The sequence below is a fragment of the Myxine glutinosa genome, chromosome 6 (assembly GCF_964187855.1).
Source record: "Myxine glutinosa chromosome 6, kmMyxGlut1.1, whole genome shotgun sequence".
Taxonomy (NCBI): domain Eukaryota; kingdom Metazoa; phylum Chordata; class Myxini; order Myxiniformes; family Myxinidae; genus Myxine; species Myxine glutinosa.
In genome coordinates, this window is record NC_136266.1 from 134,903,941 (window position 1) to 134,929,033 (window position 25,093).

General features: G+C 43.9%; 1 protein-coding gene across 1 annotated transcript in view; it reads left to right on the forward strand.

Moving 5' to 3' along the window:
• LOC137429455 (SCO-spondin) overlaps nucleotides 1-25,093 on the forward strand; it is a 444,698-nt gene that overhangs the window by 415,012 nt on the left and 4,593 nt on the right. Inside the window, exons 107-108 of the mRNA XM_078781076.1 lie at nucleotides 11,560-11,655; nucleotides 22,116-22,176. Of these exons, the coding sequence (XP_078637202.1) occupies nucleotides 11,560-11,655; nucleotides 22,116-22,176 (157 nt within the window). The remainder of the gene's footprint in view (nucleotides 1-11,559; nucleotides 11,656-22,115; nucleotides 22,177-25,093) is intronic.

Here is a 25,093-nt window from a genome sequence, read left to right on the forward strand (position 1 = left end):
TCTCTCTCTGTCTATCTCTCTCTGTCTGTCTCTCTCTCACTTTCTGTCTCTCTCTCTGTCTATCTCTGTCTGTCTGTCTGTCTGTCTCTCTCTATCTGTCTGAATATCATCTTTATCTCTGTCTGTCTCTATGTCTCTCTCTCTTTCTTTCTGTCTCTCTCTCTCTGTCTCTCTGTCTGTTTGTCTCTCTCTGTCTATCTCTCTCTGTCTGTCTCTCTCTCACTTTCTGTCTCTCTCTGTCTATCTCTCTCTCTTTCTGTCTGTCTCTCTCTCTCTGTCTGTCTCTCTCTGTCTGTCTATCTCTCTCTCTGTCTGTCTATCTCTCTCTCTCTGTCTGTGGTTCTCTCTGTCTGTCTCTCTCTCTGTCTGTCTCTCTCTGTCTGTCTATCTCTCTGTCTGTCTATGTCTCTCTCTGTCTGTCTCTCTCTCACTTTCTGTCTCTCTCTGTCTATCTCTCTCTGTCTGTCTGTCTCTCTCTATCTGTCTGAATATCATCTTTATCTCTGTCTGTCTCTATGTCTCTCTCTCTCTCTTTCTTTTTGTCTCTCTCTCTCTGTCTCTCTGTCTGTTTGTCTCTCTCTGTCTATCTCTCTCTGTCTGTCTCTCTCTCACTTTCTGTCTCTCTCTGTCTATCTCTCTCTGTCTGTCTGTCTCTCTCTATCTGTCTGAATATCATCTTTATCTCTGTCTGTCTCTATGTCTCTCTCTCTTTCTTTCTGTCTCTCTCTCTCTCTCTGTCTCTCTGTCTGTTTGTCTCTCCCTGTCTATCTCTCTCTGTCTGTCTCTCTCTCACTTTCTGTCTCTCTCTGTCTATCTCTCTCTGTCTGTCTCTCTCACTTTCTGTCTCTCTCTGTCTATCTCTCTGTCTGTCTGTCTGTCTCTCTCTATCTGTCTGAATATCATCTTTATCTCTGTCTGTCTCTATGTCTCTCTCTCTTTCTTTCTGTCTCTCTCTGTCTGTCTCTCTTTCTGTCTGTCTCTCTCTGTCTATCTCTCTCTGTCTGTCTCTCTCTCACTTTCTGTCTCTCTCTGTCTATCTCTCTCTGTCTGTCTGTCTGTCTCTCTCTATCTGTCTGAATATCATCTTTATCTCTGTCTGTCTCTATGTCTCTCTCTCTCTTTCTTTCTGTCTCTCTCTCTCTGTCTCTCTGTCTGTTTGTCTCTCTCTGTCTATCTCTCTCTGTCTGTCTCTCTCTCACTTTCTGTCTCTCTCTGTCTATCTCTCTCTGTCTGTCTCTCTCTCACTTTCTGTCTCTCTCTGTCTATCTCTCTCTGTCTGTCTGTCTGTCCCTCTCTCTATCTGTCTGAATTTCATCTTTATCTCTGTCTGTCTCTATGTCTCTCTCTCTTTCTTTCTGTCTCTCTCTCTCTGTCTCTCTTTCTGTCTGTCTCTCTCTGTCTATCTCTCTCTGTCTGTCTCTCTCTCACTTTCTGTCTCTCTCTGTCTATCTCTCTCTGTCTGTCTGTCTGTCTCTCTCTATCTGTCTGAATATCATCTTTATCTCTGTCTGTCTCTATGTCTCTCTCTCTTTCTTTCTGTCTCTCTCTCTCTGTCTCTCTGTCTGTTTGTCTCTCTCTGTCTATCTCTCTCTGTCTGTCTCTCTCTCACTTTCTGTCTCTCTCTGTCTATCTCTCTCTGTCTGTCTCTCTCTCACTTTCTGTCTCTCTCTGTCTATCTCTCTCTGTCTGTCTGTCTGTCTCTCTCTATCTGTCTGAATATCATCTTTATCTCTGTCTGTCTCTATGTCTCTCTCTCTTTCTTTCTGTCTCTCTCTCTCTGTCTCTCTGTCTGTTTGTCTCTCTCTGTCTATCTCTCTCTCTCTCTGTCTCTCTCTCTATGTCTTTCTCTCTCCCTGTCTATCTCTTTCTCTCTGTATTAATTTGTTCAACACCGCAAGTTACATGCATTCTCAAATCCATGATCGTGCTGAAAATATCGTGTACGACATTGGGTGGTTTGCCATTGCCTTCCCCAAAGCGCTTAATTATTGTCTTTCATTTAACCGTGAAGCATGTCTGAAAAGCTTACTCATTTTTATTTTATTTAAATCCCCCTAGCCGTTCCAAAATATAAGCACATTGCAATGGGGGAAAATATAAAAGTGCATTTTTCCCATCCAATTTGACTGAGAAAAAATATCTGTATATAATACTTTCTTTGTCCGCCGCCTTAATCGCACACCTAGAGCGGGCAGCTCAGGGGTACGTCTTCAAGTGCTAAACACATGTACCAGCCTTGTACATTCCACGGATCCTGCACCAAATTTTCTCATACTCACTCAAATTAGATCCATTGCACATATCTGTTCATGAAATTTCACAAATGATCCCAAGTAATTAATATTGCAATGACCTCTAAACATTCCTAAATCATTCCACTTGTTCAAAGAACGTTCATTTCGCAAGAAAGAGCGGGGGCAAGAGACAGGTAGCCGAAATGGAAATGAGGGACAATGAGGGACAGTGAGGGAGTGTCGGTATGCAATTTTCATCCAATCGCCATCTTTCACAATAATTCTGGACCGGCATGAGATGGCGTTGTCTGTCATTAATTTATACGTTGAATCAAACGAGTTTTAGACATGGCGGGAAAACTGAAAAAAAATTATTTATTTATTAATTTAAAACGGGTGTACACGATTGTACACGTGTACGGACCTTACCGAACCGGCAAACAAATCGCCTCATGGTGCACTTCATGAGCCGATTTGCCTGCAGACCAGAGTAAGGCTCTTAACACCCAGCGTATAACGTACGCATCCTCGCAAGCACACTAATAATAGAATCATTTAAAACGGTCCATCCGTGACTTTTACCTCGGACGGTCGTGACAAAAATACGTTTACTCCTTGGATTGTCGTTATGTTACCTATATCGCGGCAAGCCCCACACACACATCCTCCACCATGTTCAGAATTAAACACAGGTTCGTATTTCGTAATGGACCATCCCCAAGACGCCATGCTTACCTTGGCTAAGTTCACTCGAAATCCCAGCGGTGCCTCCAGATTGTCGTGGAAGTGTAGTGAGACTCAAGACTCCAATGATGTCACAGGTTTACAAAAGATCACAACTTTATTAACTGGTTGTTCACTTCATTCCAATACCAAATATCTACCGTTTAACTCAATGGACCAGGTAACTCTATCCGCATAGTCCCTCTTTCGTGGCTGATGTCTTCTTTGCAGCGCCGTACTCGTGGTACGCGTTCATTCCGTCGGGCAGGGCTTCTGAGGATGAGTGCTCCTGAGTCAAGGAGATGTTCACTCTTTTATGGGCACCGCAGTATTAATCCTTCCTCCGCTAATCCTAATCCGTTCTCCGCAAACGTTACTTGGTCGCCTCACTGGCACCAGCTCGCTCCCCTCCTGCTGCGAGTTCCATTTACCAAACAATAGGGGGGTGCTCCAGCCTGGGGCTGTGACCAGGTGGACAAGAGATTACCATGTTCGTGCACATTCCTGACATTCATTTACGAAATCGTCTATCTGCTTCGTTACCAGTCCCAATCAATGAGTTACCAGTCCCAATCAATGAGTTACATTTCCACACTGGAGTTCCCCAAGGCAGTGTTCTGGGCCCTGTGCTTTTTCTGGTCTTCATCAATGATCTCTCCGACTCTCTGGAAAATGCTCTCTATCTCTTTTCTGATGACTCCACTATCTGCCGCTCCATTTCCTCATCCCTCAGATCAGCAGTCTGCAGCCTCCTCATTCTGCAGACCTGGACAAAATCACAGACTGGTCAAACAATTGGAACATGTCTTTCAATCCTGACAAATCTCACACTCTTACTATATTAAAAAAAAAAAAAAAAACACCTTTAGAGGCCATTTTTCCCCGCTAAGCGGGGGTTGGCCTTTTTCGGGAACCGTGGTTGTTGTTGTTTTTCCATCCCCTTTTTGAAGCAATGTTTTACGGCCGGATGCCCTTCTTGACGCCAACCCTTTTTGCCGCCTTTAACGACAAACAGGGAATTACCAGTGAACTGGTACTCAATTTGCCGACCTCGGAAGGATGACAGGCTGAGTCAACCCCCCTGGCGTTAATTCAGCGATCGACTGGGATTCGAACCCAGGATCCTTGGATCCTAAGCCGGCACCCTAGCCGCTAGCCCAACACCATGAAGTCGCCTCTGGAACAATCTTACTATGTCTCTCCGAAAAGATCGACTGGACAACCCTCCCATCTACTTTCTCAACAATCCTCTCCAAGAAATTCTGTCACTCAAGCTTTTTGGTCTCACTATCTGCCATGATCTTTCCTGGGAAAACCACATTTCTAAGCTGGCCTCCAAAGCCAGTCGCCAACTGGGCATCCGGCCAACTGGGCATCATGCAAAGTCCTTCCTTGGCACACCTGAGCTCCTCACCACATACAAGGCTTTCATCCGCAGCTCAATGGAATACTGTTCCCCCCTCTGGGCCGGTACTCCTGCCTCACACCTAGCTCGGCTTCACGCTGTTGAAACCAAAGCTTTCAGAATCATTGGAATCTCCCGTGATGAAGCAACTCCGAGGGCCTTTCACTCACTCACCACAGGCAGGTTGGTGGTCTTTCTGTCTTCTACCGACTCCTCTCCGGCCTTGCTCCCCCAGCTCTCTCTGTGCTTTGTCCCCCAAATATTCCTGCAGGTCACACAAGATCTGCCAGCAGCCCTCTTATGGTTAAACTGCCAAAATCGAGGCTCTCTGCTCACCTTTACTCTTTCATTCCTCTTTTCTCCCGCCTCTGGAACAAACTCCCCCCACTCCCTTCAATCCCACTCCTCCCTCCATGTCTTTAAAACAGCTGTTCACCACCATCTCTTATCTTCCCCCATCCAAAACCTTGATCTTTTCTACCCCCGCTAATTCACCCGAGATCCACTTTTTTGAAATTCCAACTTCTTTCCTGGAAGTCCTTGCAGTGTCCATATGTTTTATTTTATACCTCTCCCACCTCCCCCAAGCCCTCTCCCTCCCACATAGCTCTCGATGTCCCTGCTCTCAAATGTTGTGTTTGTGTCGTTCCCCCTCTATCCCCCATCTTGTCTACCACTCCCCTTATTATATGTTTTATTTGTCGGTTTGACTTTTTGTGTGATTAATGTTTGCTCTTTCACAAGCCTCGATGAAAAAAAAAGAAGATGGTCAGTTGATTACGACCAGGAAGTATTACCAGCCCTGACATGGCTCCTTCAGATTTTCATCTCTTCCCCAAACTTAAGAAACAACCTCGAGAAGAACATTTTTCTCCCGACAATGATGTAACGGCCACTGTGAAACACTGGTTCAGTTCGCAAGACATATAATTATATCGTGATTACATCAAAATATATCGTGAAATTATATCGTGATTATCAGCTAACGCCCGCTCTAGCAGGGAAAATGGCCTTAAAATGCCTGTTGTTGTTGTTGTTGTTGTTGTTGTGATTGCATCACTAAACAACTTAAACGTTGGCAGAAATGTGTGGTTATTGGTAGGAATGTCGTTATGAATGTGTCGTTAGTGATGATTATTCTTACAAATAAATATGCAGCGTGGTAGAATCAAGATTGATTTTAGTGTGTCTGTTTCATTTGAATGTCTTTATTAACTGTTTTGGAGAAAACGAATAGGAGGCATTACTTTTCAACACGCCTTCGTAGTTTTTATGCTGAGGTCTGAAAGTTACTGGAGATATCTCTCAGGGCATTACCGTAGACTGCTACCAAAAAGGATCGGTATGCATTGGTCGCATGGATTTGCAGAAGTTTAAACAACATATAAAGGGAGACTGCTCAGAAAGCTGAGCTGCTACTGAAACCGTGACATTTGTACATGAAATTGTGAGCTGAATCCCATCTGCCGTAGAACCTGAGCTTTTGGAATCAGCTGTTTATTTATTCTGCTGTGTTGCACTTTTATCATAATGTGTGTATCGCTGACAGACAACCTTTTCAAAATGTGCGGCATTATCACACTTTAAGAGGTTTATTGCTCGAATATTTACAGTTATTCAATGAAATATAGTCAGCTCAATACGGAGCACAGTCATGTGATGATGCAAAAGTCGTGACATCTGGAATGGTGCCTTCCGCGACTTCCATCTATACCATAGGATTTTATGTTCTCCACATTGCCAACAAAAGTACAAGTGCTTTCTATTGCTGCTGCTGCTGCTGCTTGGCTGCAATTCCATCCTTAATGCACGCTCAGTACAGTGGGAGAGTATTTCAATAGCTCTCATTTCCATGGAATGGCACGTCTGCCACACAGCAATAGTTTGCTTGGCCTTGAGGCATGGCATTTTGTTTTATGGATTTATGAGAGTTTATTGCTACTCAAAGATCCCACACCTCCTGCTGCTCTCACATCCCTCTATGTTATTTTATTCAGTGCACTGAATATTATTCATCTGCAATTTCCCGTTTTAATGCGGGGACGTTCAGTACTGTATATCGAACGTAAAACCAGGACTGAGAAGGTTAAACGTTTACACAGATAGAGCAGAATTTGATTAAGGGCTTAGACAAAGTAGAATGTTTGTGGGAGTATAAGAAAAAAAATGCATGCCTTACCGATATAAAGTAAAATGAAACAATCCGATTTGATTTCTTATTGAAGACTCACCGGTGGAGCTTTTTGGTGTCAAGCAGGTCCATAATCAGGCTAGGTAATCAATTCTGTTTGTCCCATGTGGAGATATTGATTTTTGGCCAAGGTGCTGGCACATAACCACCCAATTTTTTGAAAGATATCGTAGGATATTTGGTATCCACATGCCAAATGACATAGCTGACTTCAGTCCTTCTCAGAAGAATGACATGAACCACGATAAGAATGACATGAACATGAATGACTGATGACTCCACCCTCTGCCGCTTCATATCTCAAACCTCAGATCAGTAGAGCAGCAGCCGCTTCACTCTCTATAGACCTGGATAAAATCACAAACTGGTCAAACAAGTGGAACATGTCCTTCAACCCTAACAAATCTCACACTCACTTTGTCTCTCCGAAAAAAACGTCTGGAAAACCCTCCCATCTACTTTCTCAGCAATCCTCTTCAAGAAGTTCTGTCACTCAAGCTTTTGGGTGTCACTATCTGCCATGATCTTTCCTGGGAAAACCACATTTCAAAGGTGGCCTCCAAAGCCAGTCGCCGACTGGGCATCCTCCGTCGTGCAAAGTCCTTTCTTGGCACACCTGAGCTCCTCACCACATACAAGGCTTTCATCCGCAGCTTGATGGAGTACTGCTCTTCCCTCAGGACTGGTGCTCCTGCCTCACACCTAGCTCAGCTTCACGCTGTAGAAACCAAGACTTTGAGAATCATTGCTATCTCCCGCGATTAAGCTGATTCTGAGGGCCTTTCACTCTCTCACTGCGGGCACGTTGGTGGTCTTTCTGTCTTCGACTGACTCCTCTCCGGCCTTGCACCCCCAGCTCTCTCTGTGCTCTGTCCCCCAAATATTCCTTCAGGTCGCACAAGATCTGTCAGCAACCCTCTTCTGGTTAAACTGCCAAAATCAAGACTCGCTGCTCACCTTCACTCCTTCATTCCTCTTTTCTCCCACCTCTGAAACAAACTCCCTCGCTCTCTTCAATCCCACTCCTCTCTCCAGGTCTTTAAAACAGCTGTTCACCACCATCTCTTATCTTCCCCCATCCAAAACCTTGATCTTTTCTACCCCCGTTAATACAAATTCACCTCTTTCAAATTCCGTTTTCTTTCCTGAAAGTCCCTGTCGTGTCCATCTTGTTTATCCCGTGTACCCCACCCCAGCCTTCTCCTTTCCACAAATCTCCCGATGTCCCTTTTCTCCATTGTTGTCCTTCCCTCTCTCTCCCCCTCTTGTCTCCCACTCCTTTTATTATGTTATATGTGTTAGCTCTTACATGAGTCTCGACTTAGTATACAAAAAAAATAATGCAGTTCCCACAGTTGACACTGGATACGATAACTATAAACATCCATAAAACCTATATGGCAATATGCTCATTGCAGTGGGTCTGATCGAGCAAATCAATTTATGGAAAATAAAACAAGGTACATTTACTTCATGTTAAGCAATATTATGTGTTCACTATACACAACGATTTGCCGGAGGGATTAGTGGATGTCATGAATATGAATGAATGAATGATCGTTTTAAGGCCATTTTCCCCGCTGGGGCAGGGGTTAGCCTTGCGGGTCCCATGACAATCATGGTTCCCTGTTTGAGGCAATGTTTTTTTTATGGCCGGATGCCCTTCCTGGCGCCAACCCTTAGTCGCCTCTTACGATGCACAGGGATACGGTGTACCGATTCTAAACCGGGGTACACACCGGGTAGATTAGTGGATGTCATACGGAAAATTATTTTGCCATAAAACATGAATAAACTAGAACGTCACAGGGTAGAGCGCATAACCTGCTATGTATCATTTTTTAGCCATATCTCTCAATGGAGCACTTTAAAAATTCTAGTGGACGGATCCGGAGCCAGGCTGAACAATTTACGTTTTCTATCCCACTTATAGGCTGGATCTGGATTCGGACCTAAACCAAACTAAAATCGTTTGTTCTTGTCGCCTAACCAACAAACCTATATCATGCTATATGTCGTTTTTGGCCCGATCACTCAATGGTGAAGAATCAATAAAAAAAATTCTCGTATATAGATACGTATTCGGATCTTCACCAAAATCTAATTGATTCATCCTTGTCACATTTCCAATCTGTCCACTAAGTTTTGTCCGAATCTGTCTACAACCTTTTGAGATACCCTGCTATGTATCGATTTTGGCCATATCTCTCAATGGGGCACCTAAAATTTTTAGTAGACGGATCCGGTTCCGGATCTTCACCAGAATCTAATAATTTCGTCCTTGTCACATACCCAACCTCTCCACCAAATTTCGTCAGAATCCGTCCTCAACTATTTGAGATATCCTGTTCACAGCCAGATAGGGCAGACAAACGGGGGTGAAAACATAACCACCGTCAACTTTTAGTGGGGGAGGTAAACATCACTTGGGGATTTCAGTAAGTGCAGAAGAACTGTCATAGTTTTCAATCCATGGCGATTTATGTTTCAACCTTTTTATAGTTTATACATCTTCTTACTCATTTCATCAAAACTGGAATAGAAGACCCGTCGCTTCGCTGATGGAAATACCAATCTTTGCTGCGATGGCTAATCTATGGGGAAAGAAAAAAAAAAGGATTCCTGGGAGATCCTGCTCTCCGTGCAGGGATAACCAACATCACGTGTTTTCAGTTTTGCAGTTTTCACACGCGTTTAAAATAAAACCATACCCATAAAATTACCATACGGACATGTACCCATAAAAAAAATTTAATTTCAAAAAAAAATTGGGGGTTTTTTTTTTGGCTCACAAACACTCTGGGGAGTTAACCGAAACCACCGTAGTTGGATTTATCGAAATACGTTAATCCGTTCTCAAGTTATAACATGACAGACAGACAGACACAGCTCCTTTTACAATATAGATGTATCTCATTACCGAGCAGATTGTTGTGATTGTTGTTGCACCATATTAGCATTTCCATGGTCAAATAGACCTGGTGGTGCCCATCTCCTCTCTAGGCCTGATTGCAGCATTGAATTTGTAATTTGGTTAAGGTACTGGTGATAAATCCTGTGCCCTCATTGAGAAGCATTTAATGGGATCTATAATGTCCACCAACAATCAATGCTAGCAGACATTGATATATAATGATCATAACCAATAAACACACGAGCCACCGCCTGTCGCCATCTCCGAGAGTAGATCCATAAATACAATGCTTTCATAAAAATCCCAAATTATTTCAGATTTCAACCCGGATACCTATATAGATCACCAAATATGGTGTCAGATGTGAAAATTAACTGTTAATTAGGACTTTATAATGATCGGTAAGATTGGCAAAGGAGTCACGTGACCTCTCAAATGTGCTAATCACTAATTATTCAACAGTCGAAAGCAGTACAAACACAACCTCTGTATTGCTTTAAGGGTAATTACACTGCTCATCTAACGACATCACTCTCAAGGGTGAAAGAAGAGTTTATAGACAAAAGGTACGACCTTAGCTAACTTCTCCAAATATACACCCTGCAAAAAAAATTTTAAAACGATTTTGATCTGTATACCTGTATAGTTGTTTCTCGAGTGTGTGTTGCGATTGTCTGACAGCAAAACAGATTTCGAATGCCTCATTTTGTGAGAAATGGTGAAATGGTGAGAGGAGGGACCCAGTGTTTCCCAGCAACGCCAGGTACCTTTGCTAGTTTTAAACGAGAACAGCACTCATTAGCGAGCATACCTCCGCCAGGTGAACAGTTTACATTTTGTATCCCAGAGTAGACCAGAAAATCACAATACAGAATCACATTTAATCAAACTCATCCGTCCACAACTTTTTGAGATATCCTGCTATGTATCGTATTTGGTCCTATCTGCCAATGGTGAAGAATCACTTAAAAAATTCTACTAGCTGGGTCCGGATCCGGATCTTCATCAAAATTGAATTGATTCTTTCTTGTCACCCACACAACCAGTCCACTAAGTTTCGTCCAAATCTGTCCATAACTTTTTGAGATATCCTGCTATATATTGGTTTTAGCCCTATCTCCCAATGGTGAAGAATCACTTTAAAAATTAAATAATTCTCATATCCAAATCCATATTCAGATCTTCACCAAAATCGAATCGTCCTTATCACAGACCCAACCTGTCCACCAAGTTTCGTCCAAATCCGTCCACAACTTGTTGAGATATCCTACTATGTATCGTTTTTGGCCCTATCTCCCAATGATGAAGAATCGCTTAAAAAATTCTACTGGCCAGATCTAAATCCGGATCTTCACCAAAATCTAATCATTTCGTCCTGCTGACATTCGCTACCTCTTTGCCAAATTTCAACTGAATCCTTCCACAACTTTTTCAGATATCTTGTTCACAGGCAAACAAACAGACCGACAGGGGTGAAAACATAACCTCCGTTCACCTTTGGTGGCGGAGGTAATAATCTACAATATATTCACGAAAACATCTGTCTACAACAGGACTGTATTTGGTAAAGAAAAGGCTCACAATACAGTTGATTTGTCATACTGTACTCTACCAGTGAACGAACTGCTGGTCATGAATATAAATTAACTTTGGAATTGGAAAATAAGGGGCCTAGAGCAACAGCCTGCTGGGATGGGAGGATTGGTCTTCTCAATCACTGCACAGATCAGGGAAGTCATAGAGGTCACTATGCAGTCATTACTTCAGAAGGCCTTGATCGTAGTGAGAAAATTGAATTCTCAACACATTTAATTACATTCTGAGAATACCACCCAATGCACCTTTCTTTCTCCTCCTCCTCCATAATTTAATCCATTCTTTCAGGTCATACTGAAACTGAAGGAGTTATGACAGATGCTATTACAGGGTGACCACAAAAAAGCAGAACATGGCCATCTGGAAAATTGACAACTCCCTCATTGTCACATGAGGACAATACCCTGCCAAACGCAATGGCCACCTTCACCTGATATGACATGTTTACAATTTAAATTATTTTCTCACTTGGTACCTGTCTTGTTTGTTTTTCCAGCCAGGACAGCGTTGGCAGGAAAACTGTTCACACTGCCACTGTGTCAACGGAATGAAAATTTGCCAAACCTCCTGTCCCCCGCTCCACTGCCTACAGGTAGACCTCCATTTGCTGTAACAACAATAGGTTGATAGTCATCATACCATGTCATCTCTCTTAATGGAGTGTCTATGTACCTGCGAATTTTTAATATAATGTCTAAGTACTGTACATCTGAACAAGTGTAATCCATAAAATGATGTCTGAACTCTGAAACAACTGCAACGACACATTTAAATATTATTTATCTCTGACATTTTAGAAAAGAAACGTTTGCTTGAAAGTAAAATAAAATTAACATTGAATGAGGTTTAATGACATTTCTGGCAAGGAAACACAAACTTTGCCAGGCATTAATTAAATATGTTGATTTGGCTGGGAAAAATATTTAAAACTTGTGCCAAAAGTTTACTTAACCAATTGTGGGAACCCCACATTGAAATTACATTATTAAGAAAAAGTAATTTCCATGTGTATTTCCAAATTGTGTAGTAGTTAATTTATGTCATGTGTTACATTACTTATGACAATACTGTCACATCAAATGGGTCCGCCAACACAGACTGTCTGAGCCGGATGGTATATATTTTAACTTACTGTGTTCTTCAGTCCAATCCAAACCGAAAATGGCATTGATTCATGTTCAGGAGGCAAAAGGTAGGAAAACGCTTCTTATAATCAAAATTTTTACTCAAAAAAAAAAATACAGTAGGTGGGAGAGACAGGACACTATAAATAAATGCAGAACAGATCAAGCGGTCAACAGGCACAAACAGGGCATGATGGGGCACTCAATCTTTATACAGGAGAAATAAGGCTTAACCACAAGTCATGGCGCCAAATGCCGGACTCTCATAAGAAGCAAAAGGGCAAAGGAGGATTTGTGGCAGGCACGAGTTGGCCTCTGCATCCACCATGATAGTGGATTGAGCAGGTTCAGGTAATACAGGATGGCAGGAGCGATGAGAAATGACGATGGGGATATGCAGCGTTCACACCTTTTCAAAGCTCCTTCTCATTGGGTGACAAAACAAAGAGAGGTGATGTTAACTCCTTGAAAGTAAAAGCTCAATTGTTCAACAACTGCTCAGCCGCATGTGCGGACCGGCTATTATGCCCCACAGAGAGCGCAGCAGGTCCCTCTCATTAGCTGTCCACAAGTGTATGCAGCGCCATTGTCCAGGCCATCATGCCCTGTGTAGCAGCTCCCCCAAAAAATGGTCAGCCCTCAGCCAGGACTCTACAGCTAACTTTGAATAGTCAAAATCTCTACAGTCAAATAATATAGTAAGGCTTAATCAAGCCAGTCAAAGAGTATGGTACGTCAGAATGCACAGTAATCAAGTGTTACATTACGCAAATTGCTAAAACCCTTGGCTTTGTTTGGGTCCAGTGTTATTCACAATGAGGGACCCCAAAAAATCGAATCATGCGTTGAATTAAATCAAGTAATCAAGCGTTATGTTACGTAATCAAGCGTTAAATTATGCAAATTCCCCCCCCCCCCCCCCCCAAAAAAAAGCGATGCATATTTTTTGAACAGCGCTATATTGGGGTTAAGCAATCCCTGATCATGTGATGAATCAGCTCATTCTGATATAACCGTGGGGAGGGTGACATGGATAACTCAGTAGAGAGCATACCTCTGCATGGTTGGCCATATCACTCAATGGTGAAGAAACATTTAAAAATTCTACAAGCTGGATCCGGATCCTGATCTTCACCAAAATTGAATCGATTCTTCCTTGTCACACACACAACCTGTCCAACAAGTTTCGTCCAAATCCATCTATAACTTTTTGAGATATCCCGCTATGTATCTTTTTTGGCCCTATCTCCCAATGGTGAAGAATCACTTTTAAAATTCTAGTAGCCGAATCCGGACTTTCACCAAAATCTAATCATTTCGGCCTTGTCACATACGCTACATCTCTGCCAAATTTTGTCCGAATCCATCCACAACTTTTTGAGATATTGTGTTCACAAACGGACAGACGGGTGAAAATATAACCTCCATCCACCTTTGGTGGCAGAGGTAAAAAGTGTCGAGTTAATATAGGGAGGGACTTTGAAGTCCCATTGGTAAGTAAAGGATTAAACCACAGTCATCCAAGCAACTTTACAACAATGTCATTGTAAAGTAGGCTTTGGAATCCTACGGTAAAGGCCAGCTAGTACGGAGGATAATAGAGAACAGTGGATCCAGGGTTATTCGAAGAGGTTGAGAGAGAGGAAGACAAATGATGAATTGCGAAAAATGATGGGAATAGAGCCTGTGATTGATGCTGTGAAGAGGAACAGGTTGAGATGGTTTGGTCATGTGTTGAGGAAGGAAGAAAGTGACTGGTTGAGAAGAGTGATGGAAATGAATGTAGAAGGAAGTAGAGGATGGGGAAGACCGAGAAAGACTTGGCTAAAGATGGTGGAAGAAGAAATGCGGGCAAGGGGGTTAACAAGGAGAGATGCAGAAAATAGGGCAAGATGGAGAAGATTGTCATGGGGACCACAAGGCTAACCCCCGCTCTAGCAGGGAAAATGGCCTTAAATTGCATGTTGTTGTTGTTGTAGTGGATCCAGGAAAGGGTCCGTGATCAAATGGTTCAGACAAGACGAGACACTAAACTACCTTTCGGCACAACATTTAATGAAACAAGGCAAAGATCGCGGCAATCAACTCGATCACACGAGCCATCAGCAAGAAGCAGGAAGTCTCCTCTCTTTCCGATGTAAATTATAAGAAAAAAGGTTAGAATTACAGGCTCGCACTACACCAACATGACATCAACAGATTGCAAGAAAACATTCACAAGCAAAGCAGGAAACGTTCACGTATATCGTACGCGTAGCATTAAAGACTTTCTAACAGTCATGAAAGCCACTGTGAAATCAGATGACATAATACAAAACTTATAGGACAAAAGAGTATTTTGAACAAGAAACACAACATTGTCATGCATCTTCCAGTGACAGTTTGAAGCGCCTCAAGGTCAGAGCTGTTATTGTGAGCTCAGATGGCTAAATGGGCGAGCAAAACTGATGATCTTACCCTCCCAAAAGGTTTAAATCAAAGTCGAATTGCTCAATGGAAATAGATGAGTAAAACCATCTTGATTATAAAAGAACAAGAATGACTGCACCGTGGTCACAACCTGCAACAAAATCCGGCAACGGGCCGATTGGGAAACGCGCATTTAAAGCACTCTTAAAAGATGAAAAGTGCAATTGGGAAACACATATTTAATGTGCTGTTTAAAGAGTAATTACTTGAAGAAACAGCAACTTGCTTCAACAACCTGTTGGGACTTCTCAGTCAATGCAGGTGCTTAACGCAGATAATTTGCTACTGAATAAAAGCAATGCATTCCCAAGATTATGAACACCTTGTCTGTGATGAAATACTATAAATATTTCTACCTACTCCATGCATCATGTGGTCATAAATAAAGGCTGAGATCTCTTTAATTTGAATCAGTTTATTTATGTAATAGATAATGAAGCAAATAATATACCTCCTTATTTAAAGTTTTTCACTTACATAACGTCATCATTCCTGCTCTGTGATTCTCAAACAACTTACTTTTAGTTGAGATCGAAGATGTCGTTCAAATAATAAATCTGGTGAAACAGCATGCTCACAACACTGACGCTGTGTTCATGTAAAAATCCGTGACGTTTAAACATGATGCCTGCTGTTTGTTCCTCTGCTGTAGATTAAGAGAAGTTCACAATGAGCTTGCAAAACGCCTTTGGGAAAGAGGAATGCGTTGCAATAACAAAAACGATCTCTATCATTTCTCTCTTAGCTATTTGATTCAGTGCAAATATGTCATCCCTTGTATTCGCCTTCAATATCTAGGGATGAATCACCAGTGTGGTTGAGCTGATTTGTATCCTGTTCTTAAATGCAGACAACTGCACAAGTTAAACATTTCAGACAAGTATTGGCACCACTTCTCTATTGGTTTTGTTTATACATGGGAAGAAAGTTGTATTGTCTTTGTTTGTTGGCAAAGAACAATGTGTCATTGGCTGCAAAAACAAATATTGAAATAAAAATAAAATTGGTGCAATTTCTAAAATCCTCAATTTTCTTCTGATTGACTTGAAATTTTAACATAATTTGTGTATCAGGTCACTCAATTCAACCACCAATTTTAATTTAGGTCTAAAGGTGAAACGGTCAACATAGATAATTCCTAAGATTATCAATTTTAATCTGAATGGCTTGAAATTTGAACATAATTTGTGTATCAGGTCATTCAATTCAACCACCATTTTTTTTTTCAGGTCTAAAGCTGAAACGGTCAACATACAGACTTGGCATTTAATATGGAATATTTTTTTTGTGGGGGTGAACTTACTTTTCAAGATGTCTTAGAACCAAAAGTTCATTGGAATTATGTTGAAATTATTCTAGATTTTGTTAATGTGACCTTTAAAAGAAACAAAAACCACATTTGACATTTCGAAGCAAATAAATTGATCCTTGAAAGTGATGTAAACTGATATCGAACTCAATTCATGGACAGTACTGTGTTAAACTTCTGTACGTTTTCCAGAAGTATCTCTTTATTTTGCACATAAGCCAAATTTTTCTTTTAACAAAAACAAAAGTTAAATTACGACTGGGATTACAGACAGTAAAATTACAGTTCAGTACTTCGTGTAACCCGCACGAGCATTCAGGAGAGCACGTGCACGTTGAGGCATGCTGTTCACTAGATTTGCCAAGGTTTGGACAGGACAGGTTACACGTTGCTTGTTAAAGTGCACATCTCTCTGACCATTCTCAGAGAGCCTCCTCAGCGTCGACCAGTCTGGCATTTCACTCAGGCCAACTGGCACGGTCTTTAAGCAGCCATCAATCATCTGGACTGGTCTCCCATCTCTACCGCCTCTGACATCAACTCATCCTGGGAATTCTTCCAAAGTAAATTGCTCTCTCTCATGCACAGATTGATCCCATCTTGTCTTCAGTTGTCATACCCTTCCTCCCGTCCATGGTACACGGAATCTTGTGGTGAAGCTGTTGCCCAGGAACAACTTGCTTTTGTCTCCTGGAAAGCAAATCCAACGGAAGGAAATCTCATTTCCTTTCACAAAGCCCGAAACAAATGTGTGTCCACCCTCAGGAGAGCCAGGAAACAATATCTCTCCGTTCTCAGGACCGAGCTCTCTTTTCTGTCTCCCGCTTCCAAATCCTGGTGGCTTCTGGTCAAATCAGTTTCTGGTGTTTGTTCCCCCTCCATCCCCTCCCTCACCTCAAATGGCCACACGGCTGACTCCGCACGTGAAAAAGCTGAATGCCTCAACTCTGTGTTTGCCTCTAAATCTTGTGTCCCAAAGCCATCCCTCTCTGTACCCACCGTACCCAGTCATACCCAGCTGCTCCTGGACTCTGTGTCCTTTCCTCCTGACAAGGTGGAAAAGTTTCTGTCAACCCTCGACTCTGATTCTGCAACTGGACCTGACGGCATCAGCCCACGGGTCCTAAAATCCTGTTCTTCCGCTCTTTCACTCCCTCTCGCTGTTCTCTTCACCCTCTCTTTTGCTCAAGGTCATCTTCCATCTGCTTGGAAATCTGCCAACATCACCGCTTTGCACAAAAAAGGTGCAAAAACAGATCCCAGCAACTACAGACCAATCAGCCTTCTCCCAATTATCAGCAAAGTCATGGAATCCATCATTGCTTCAGATATGAAATCTTTCCTCTTCTCCAATGGCTTGATCTCTGATCATCAATTTGGTTTCAGACCTGGTCACTCTACTCTGGACATGCTGCTTCTGCTTTCTCAACAATGGATGGAGGTCCTCAATGCCAAACAGTAAATTAGAGCAGTCTCCCTTGACATATCACGTGCCTTCGATACGGTCTGGCACCCCGCTCTGCTCACCAAACTCTCCTCTTTTGGTATCCATGGAAATCTCCACGCATGGCTGGCGGACTTCCTCTCGAGTCGTAGTCAACGTGTGGCCCTGAATGGGTTTCTCTCATCTCCTCTTCCTGTTCAGGCTGGAGTTCCCCAAGGCAGTGTTCTGGGCCCTGTGCTTTTTCTGGTCTTCATCAATGATCTCTCTGACTCTCTTGAAAATCCTCTCTATCTCTTTGCTGATGACTCTACTCTCTGTCGCTCCATTCTTCATCCCTCAGATCGGCAGTCTGCAGCCTCCTCACTCTCTGCAGACCTGGACAAAATCACAGACTGGGCAAACAAGTGGAACATGTCTTTCAATCCTGACAAATCTCACACACTTACGATGTCTCCCTGAAAAGACCGACTGGACAACCCTCCCATCCACTTTCTGAATAATCCTCTCCAAGAAGTTCTGTCACTCAAGCTTTTGGGTCTCACTATCTGCCATGATCTTTCCTGGGAAAACCACATTTCAAATCTGGCCTCCAAAGCCAGTCGCCGACTGGGCGTCCTCCGTCGTGCGAAGTCATTCCTTGGCACACCTGAGCTCCTCACCACATACAAGGCTTTCATCCGCAGCTCAATGGAATACTGCTCTCCCCTCTGGGCTGGTGCTCCTGCCTCACACCGAGCTCGTCTTCACGCTGTTGAAACCAAATAGTACAGCGGATAACAACAACAACTGTGCATTTTATGAGAAAAGCATGAAATTTCTAACATAGTTAGTGCATACCATAAGGTTTATTTTCAGTTGTGGAGGGAAGTCAGATTTGACCTCTGAGGACCGTGAGAGGTCAAATCCAAAATGGCCGCAAGTCCACCGAGTCTAATGTTCATCGCGCTTAATTTTGGAACCAAATAGTGTAGAAAAACATTATAGGTGTCATTTCCAACTAAATTGGGGATGCTCCTGATGAGCTGTGGGTTGCCTTTGGTGTCGGGTCAAGCTTTCGGTACATAGCTGTTCACGAAATGGTTGCCACATTGAATCCAACACAGTGTCTGACTCTCCCAATCTTTCACGCTTTCACCGGGTGTGATACTGTATCTGCATTCGCTGGCAGAGGAAAGAAGACTGCCTGGGAAACTTGGAAGTCTTTCTTAGAGGTGAATGATGCTTTCAATGAACTCCTAGGCATGCCAAGTGAGGTCAGTGAAGGCTCAATGTTACTGCTGGAGCGATTTGTGGTGCTGATGCACGACCGAACCAGTGAGAGCACGGAAGTGAATGATGCCAGGAAACAGCTCTTCACACAGAAGTGAAGAACTCTAGAGAACATTCCTCCAACCCAGGCAGCACTCAAGTAGCACATCAAGCACACTTTCTACCAGGCCAACTGTTGGAACCAGGCATTGGTCAGGGATCCAGAGATGCCAGACCCATCTGACTGGGGCTGGACAAAGGAGACAACTGGTTGGCAGCCTCTTTGGAGCACTCTCCCTGAAGCATCAAAATCGTGCCAAAATCGATCCACTGTGGCTGCAAGAAAGGGTGCACTGGACGCTGCAAGTGCCAAAGCTGCACTCAAGTGCACTGCACTGTGCTTCTGTTCTGGAGACTGTTAGATTTTGATCATTACCAATTTTAATCATTGCACTTGATTTAATGTAAGCTTTTGTGGACATACTTGGTTAACTACAGTTATTTTTTCAGAGGTTATTGCATCATTCCTTGCAGTGTAAACATTTTTTTCATCATTTCTGGTCTTTGGGTGTTCTGTACCTATCCCTCCCTGTACCTGAAAAAAATAAAGTTTTAAAAGTTCCAATGAACTTTTTCCAATAGCAGTTCCAACTGCAGTATCATAAAAATAGATATTTAACGTAATTTGACCTTGACCTAAATGCATGTCCTTGAGTTCTGGCGATCTCAAAAGTATCACCAAATGAATGGGCATCCCCAATTTAGTTGGAAATGACACCTATAATGTTTTTCTACACTGTTTGGTTCCAAAATTAAGCGCGTTAGAACATTAGACCCGGTGGACTGGTGGCCATTTTGGATTTGACCTCTCACGGTCGTCAAAGGTCAAATCTGACTTCCCTCCACATCTGAAAATAAACCTTATGGTATATACTAACTATGCTAGAAATTTCATGCTTTTCTCAAAAAATGCACAATTTGTTAAAATATGAGAGCTTATCCGCTGCACTAAAAGCATTCAGAATCATTGGAATCTCCCGCGATGAAGCTAACTCCAAGGGCCTCTCACTCACTCACCGCAGGCAGGTTGGTGGTCTTTCCGTCTTCTACCGACTCCTCTCTGGCCTGCCCCCCCCCCCCCCCAGCTCTCTCTGGGCTCTGTCCCGCAAATATTCCTACAGGTTGCACAAGATCTGCCTGCAACCCTCTTATGGTTAAACTGCCAAAATCAAGACTCCCTGCTCACCTTCACTCCTTCATTCCTCTTTTCTCCCGCCTCTGGAGCAAACTCCCTCACTCTCTTCAATCCCACTCCACCCTCCAGGTCTTTAAAACAGCTGTTCACCACCATCTCTTATCTTCCCCCATCCAAAACCTTGATCTTTTCTACCCCCACTAATTTCACCCCAATTCCACTTTTTTGAAATACCAACTTCTGTCCTGGAAGTCTTTGGTGTCCTTGTGTTTTATACTTCTCCCTCCCCCCCCCCCCCCCCCCTTCCCATGCCTCCTCCCCCCAAGCCCTCTCTCTTCCACACATCTCCCTGCTCTCAAATGTTGTGTTTGTGTGCTTCCCCTTCTCTCCCCATCTTGTCTTCCACTCCCTCTTTTTATATATTTTGTTTGTCTGGTTGATTTGTTTGTGAAGTAAATGTTGACTCTTTCACGAGCCTCGATTCAGTATACAAAAAAATAATAATAATAACTTGCCATGCAGTGACAATAGCCTGCTGCAATTCACGCACAGAGGTCGGCTGCTGGTCCAAGTGGTCGATTTGACGCGTTAATTCTGCCCACAAGTTCTCCATCGGATTCATATCCGGGGACATGGCAGGCCACTCCATATGCTCTACACCACGGTCAGCAAGAAAGTGTTGGATCATGCGAGCACAATGAGGCCGTGCATTGTCATCTTGGAAGACAAAGTTTCCTCGAAAGGCTGCACGAGCAAATGGAAGCAATGTTTCTTCCAGAATGGCCCTGTACTTGAACTGGTGCAGGTTTCCATTCAGAACAACCAGGTCAGTTTTGCCCCCTGCATGAAAAGCAGCCCAAACGGTCACCCCACCACCTCCAGCTTGGACTCTTGGCACTATACAATCTTTGTTGTAGGCTTCATGCACTTGTCTGCGCACTCGGACGCGGCCATCTTGACGATAGACCAGAAATCTAGACTCGTCACTGAAGATCACGTGATTCCAGTGTCCTGGCTGCCATTGACGGTGCTCTCTGGCCCACTGCAATCGGCGCTGGCAGTGTTGTCTGGTCAGGCGTGGCTTTCTCAGGGGACGCCTGGCACGATAGCCTGCTTGAACCAGTCGTCGGTTGACTAGCCTTCTGGATACAGGCACATTTGTCAGTTGCTGCCACTCACCCCTAAGCCGATTAGCTGACTTGGTACGGCCATTGCTGACTAACCGGTGCAGCTGGCGATCATCCCTCCTTGTGGTTCTGCGGGGACGTCCTGGCCTCGGTATTGGAGTAGGGACACCCCTCTGAGCATTTCGTTTCAGGATCTTTGACACCTGACCTTGCGTGATGCCATACTGCCGAGCAATAGCACGCTGTTTCATGTCGTAATTTCGTAAAGCCACCACTCCATGACAAACAGCATTGTCGAGTTGACGGACCATCTCCAGAGGAAGCGGCAATAACTTTTGGAGACGTGCAGCAGTTGTTTTCCACTAATACAGAACGCAACAACCCTTGTATACCCGACTGTGAAGCCAATCGTCAAATGTACCTGTCCGTACATTTTGCCACGCCACCTGTGATATAATCCTGTTGTTGACTTCTTGCTGCAACAGACAATCAGTGACATGGTTCTTTTAACAAATAAATCACCAAAGTGTAAAAGAAACTCACCAGATTGATATACTGAGTTAAGAAAGTAAACCCGTCAAGAAAAAAAAAATATTCCATATTAAATGCCAAGTCTGTAGATAATTCCTAAAATTATCAATTTTAATCTGATTGACTTGAAATTTGAAGAAGATTTGCATGTCAGGTCACTGAATTCAACCACCAATTATTTTTGTCGTCAACATGGGCCAATAGGGTCAACATAGGCCAAAGGGTCAACCTAGGCCAAAGGTTCAACATCAGCCAAAGGGTCAACATAGGCCAAAGGGTCGACCTAGGCCAAAGGTCACAACTTATTTTTAGGATTTCGCAAGTATCATGTTATGCACAACATATTGTTTCTTTGGGTTTAGTTGTTTCTGCACTTTTTATTACTTGTAGAAGTTGTAATATGGTGCATCGTTGATGTATTATGTCATGAATGGTTAAAAAAAACAATGCTTGCAAACCTGGAAGAGGCAAGCAGAACCATAAGGCCCCATTTACCTGCAATACATATTTTTGACGTTGTGCAACCCATTTGTATTGTCAATGTCATGTGATCTATCATATAAAAATTACATTGAACGTGAGCTTTTCCTATACTTCTTCGGCAGGGTGAAGTCAAGGTATATGAACCCCATAGTTGCTGTCCTGTTTGTCGAAGGGAAATTGTCGGTAAGTCATGATTCAAGGGCAGGTTTTTCTGAGTGGCCTTTTCACTCTTTTTCAAGTAATACCATAGGAATGTCTGTTCGGGAGGGTGAGTAAACAGGACAGTAGGCTTATTGTTTTATTTGAAAGTATGGCACACTCCAGGATAGAAAACTGCGAAGTACCAGGACATGTTTGTATTCAGATCTTATTATTTTCGTACTTGGATGTGTAATAACCAATAAAGTTATTTCAACATACAAACCATTCCCAAAAACCTCACGTTTCTGATTTATTGACTTCCGGTTTTCCGGTCCGGTCGTGAGAGGACGCTGGCGTCGTTTGCTCGCCGCTTCTCTGACTGGACCATTGTCCGTGTCTTGCTTTCCTGGTGGTCGTGGCGGATTTATGGCCATTGAGTCTTCCTCTGCGCGGTCCCGGCTCTGCTCTGCTGCTCCGGGCTTCACCTGCTCGGCTCCATCGCTGTTTCCTCGGGCCCACTCCCGTTGGTTGTGTCGATTGTTTCGCCTCCTCACCCTTGGCCGCGTGCTCGCTTTGCCTTCGCTCCTGCTGGCATGGCTCTGCGGTACTCTGCCGCAAGGCTTCTCCTGCTTAAAACCCGCTCCACCCCATCATGCATCTCTGCAATCAGATCGAATGGACTCCTGCGTCGACCCAGGTACATTCACCGTGGCTCCGGTCGTAAGTTTGTTTATTTACAATCAGGTCACTCCATCCCCATCCTCTGGTCGGCTCAGCGCACTCCCACTCATCGTCCCAACACACCTGGTCACAACAACGCACAAAATCGCACCTCCTGTCTGCGAACCCTGGCCAAATCACCTGGATTCATACCCGCCGTACAAAACAACATCAAGCTCACCCTGTTCAATACCCGGTCCCTCAACAACAAATGCCTCATCCTGAACGACTACATCCTGGAAAATAAACTGGACTTTCTCTGTCTCACTGAGACCTGGCAACAACCACTGGACTACTACACGCTCAACCTCACCACACCCAATGGATATTCTTACATCAATAAACCACGCTCGGAGGGCCGAGGTGGTGGAATTGCCGTTATTCACCGACAAGACATCAAGACCAACCTCATCTCCATCTCATCTGCTCCATCATTTGAACACCTGGCTTTTAAACTCTCTGGTCACACACAGTCAGTCATGGCTGTTGTCTACCGCCCTCCCAAACCACACCCATCATTCCTGTCTGACTTCTCCTACTTTCTGACCCAGCTATGTTCCCTCTCCCCCTCAATCCTCCTCCTTGGTGATTTCAATATCCACATGGACTCCACTGACTCCACGCTAACCACTGACTTCACTGATTTACTCACCTGCTTTAACCTCACTCAACATGTCAACTTTCCTACCCATAACCGTGGTCACATTTTGGACCTTGTCTGCTCTACTGGACTAATTTTGCACCATCTCTCTGGCTCCGACCTCACTCTCTCTGACCACCTAGCCATCACTCTGACCATCAACATCCCCACCCCAGCACCAAGGCATTATCGCACTATCAACTTCCGTAAGCTAAACGCTTTTTCACCTGCCTCATTCTCATCGACCCTCTCTGAAAAAATGTCCACTTCTCCCTTCGTTGACCTCCACACCCCTTCTGACCTCACTGACTACTACAACCACACTCTCTCTTCCTGCCTTGACCAAATTGCGCCTATAAAAACCAAAACAGTTTCTTTCACCCATTCTGCTCCCTGGTTTACCCCTGAGCTCCGCCTAATGAAAACTCGTGCTCGCCAACTTGAAAGACTCCGCAATAAAACAGGTCTCACAGTTCACTCCCAGGCCTACAAGGACCACATACAACACTATAAAGATGCCCTCTCCCGCGCCCGCTCCGCCTACTACTCTCAAATTATCCACTCTGGCTCCGGAAACCCAAAAGCACTCTTCTCTACAATAAACAAACTCCTCAGCCCCCTGAACACCACCACCCAGTCATTCACAATAGACAACTGCATCTCCTTCCTTTCATTCTTCCAACGCAAAATTGAAAACATCTACAACAGCTTGACCACCGCCGCACCCGCTCCCCCTCAAACCACCTGCCCCCCCTTATCCTGCCATCCCCTGTCTCAATTCTCCCCAGTCTCCCCTACTGACCTCTCTGAACTCATCGGAATGAAAACTGCCACCTGCACTCTTGACCCCATCCCCTCCAGCTTTGTCAAGGCCTCCCTTCCTGCTCTTTCTCCACTTATCATTGCAACAATAAACTCCTCCCTGTCTACAGGCATCGTCCCACCATCCCTCAAAATTGCTGCTGTTACCCCCATTCTGAAAAAACCTGGACTAAACCCTGACACCCTAAATAACTTCAGACCCATCTCCAACCTACCCTTTCTGTCAAAGGTTTTGGAACGCGCTGTAGCCACTCAACTCAAGCATCACCTCTCTGCCAATAACCTGTATGAAACATTCCAATCCGGATTCCGGTCCAACCACAGTACTGAAACTGCTCTCCTCAAAATCACCAACGACCTTCTCCTCTCCTCTGATGCTGGCAACCTCAACATTCTCATCCTCCTCGACCTCAGCGCTGCCTTTGACACCATCGATCACACCATCCTCCTCACCCGACTTGAAACCACCTTTAACATTACCGGCACTGCCCTCTCTTGGATTAAATCATACCTCTCTGACAGACGTCAGTTCATCTCCATCAATAACTGCAAATCCCCCACTGCTCCCCTCCCCCAAGGTGTCCCCCAAGGTTCAGTTCTTGGCCCCCTCCTCTTTATCCTTTACCTGTCCCCCCTCGGTCACTTAATCCGCCGTCATGGTCTCCAATTCCACTGCTTCGCCGATGACATCCAGCTTTTCATCTCCACCAAGTCCATCTCCACCGCCACCCACTCTATCCTGACAAACTGCATCACTGAAATAAAATCCTGGCTTCA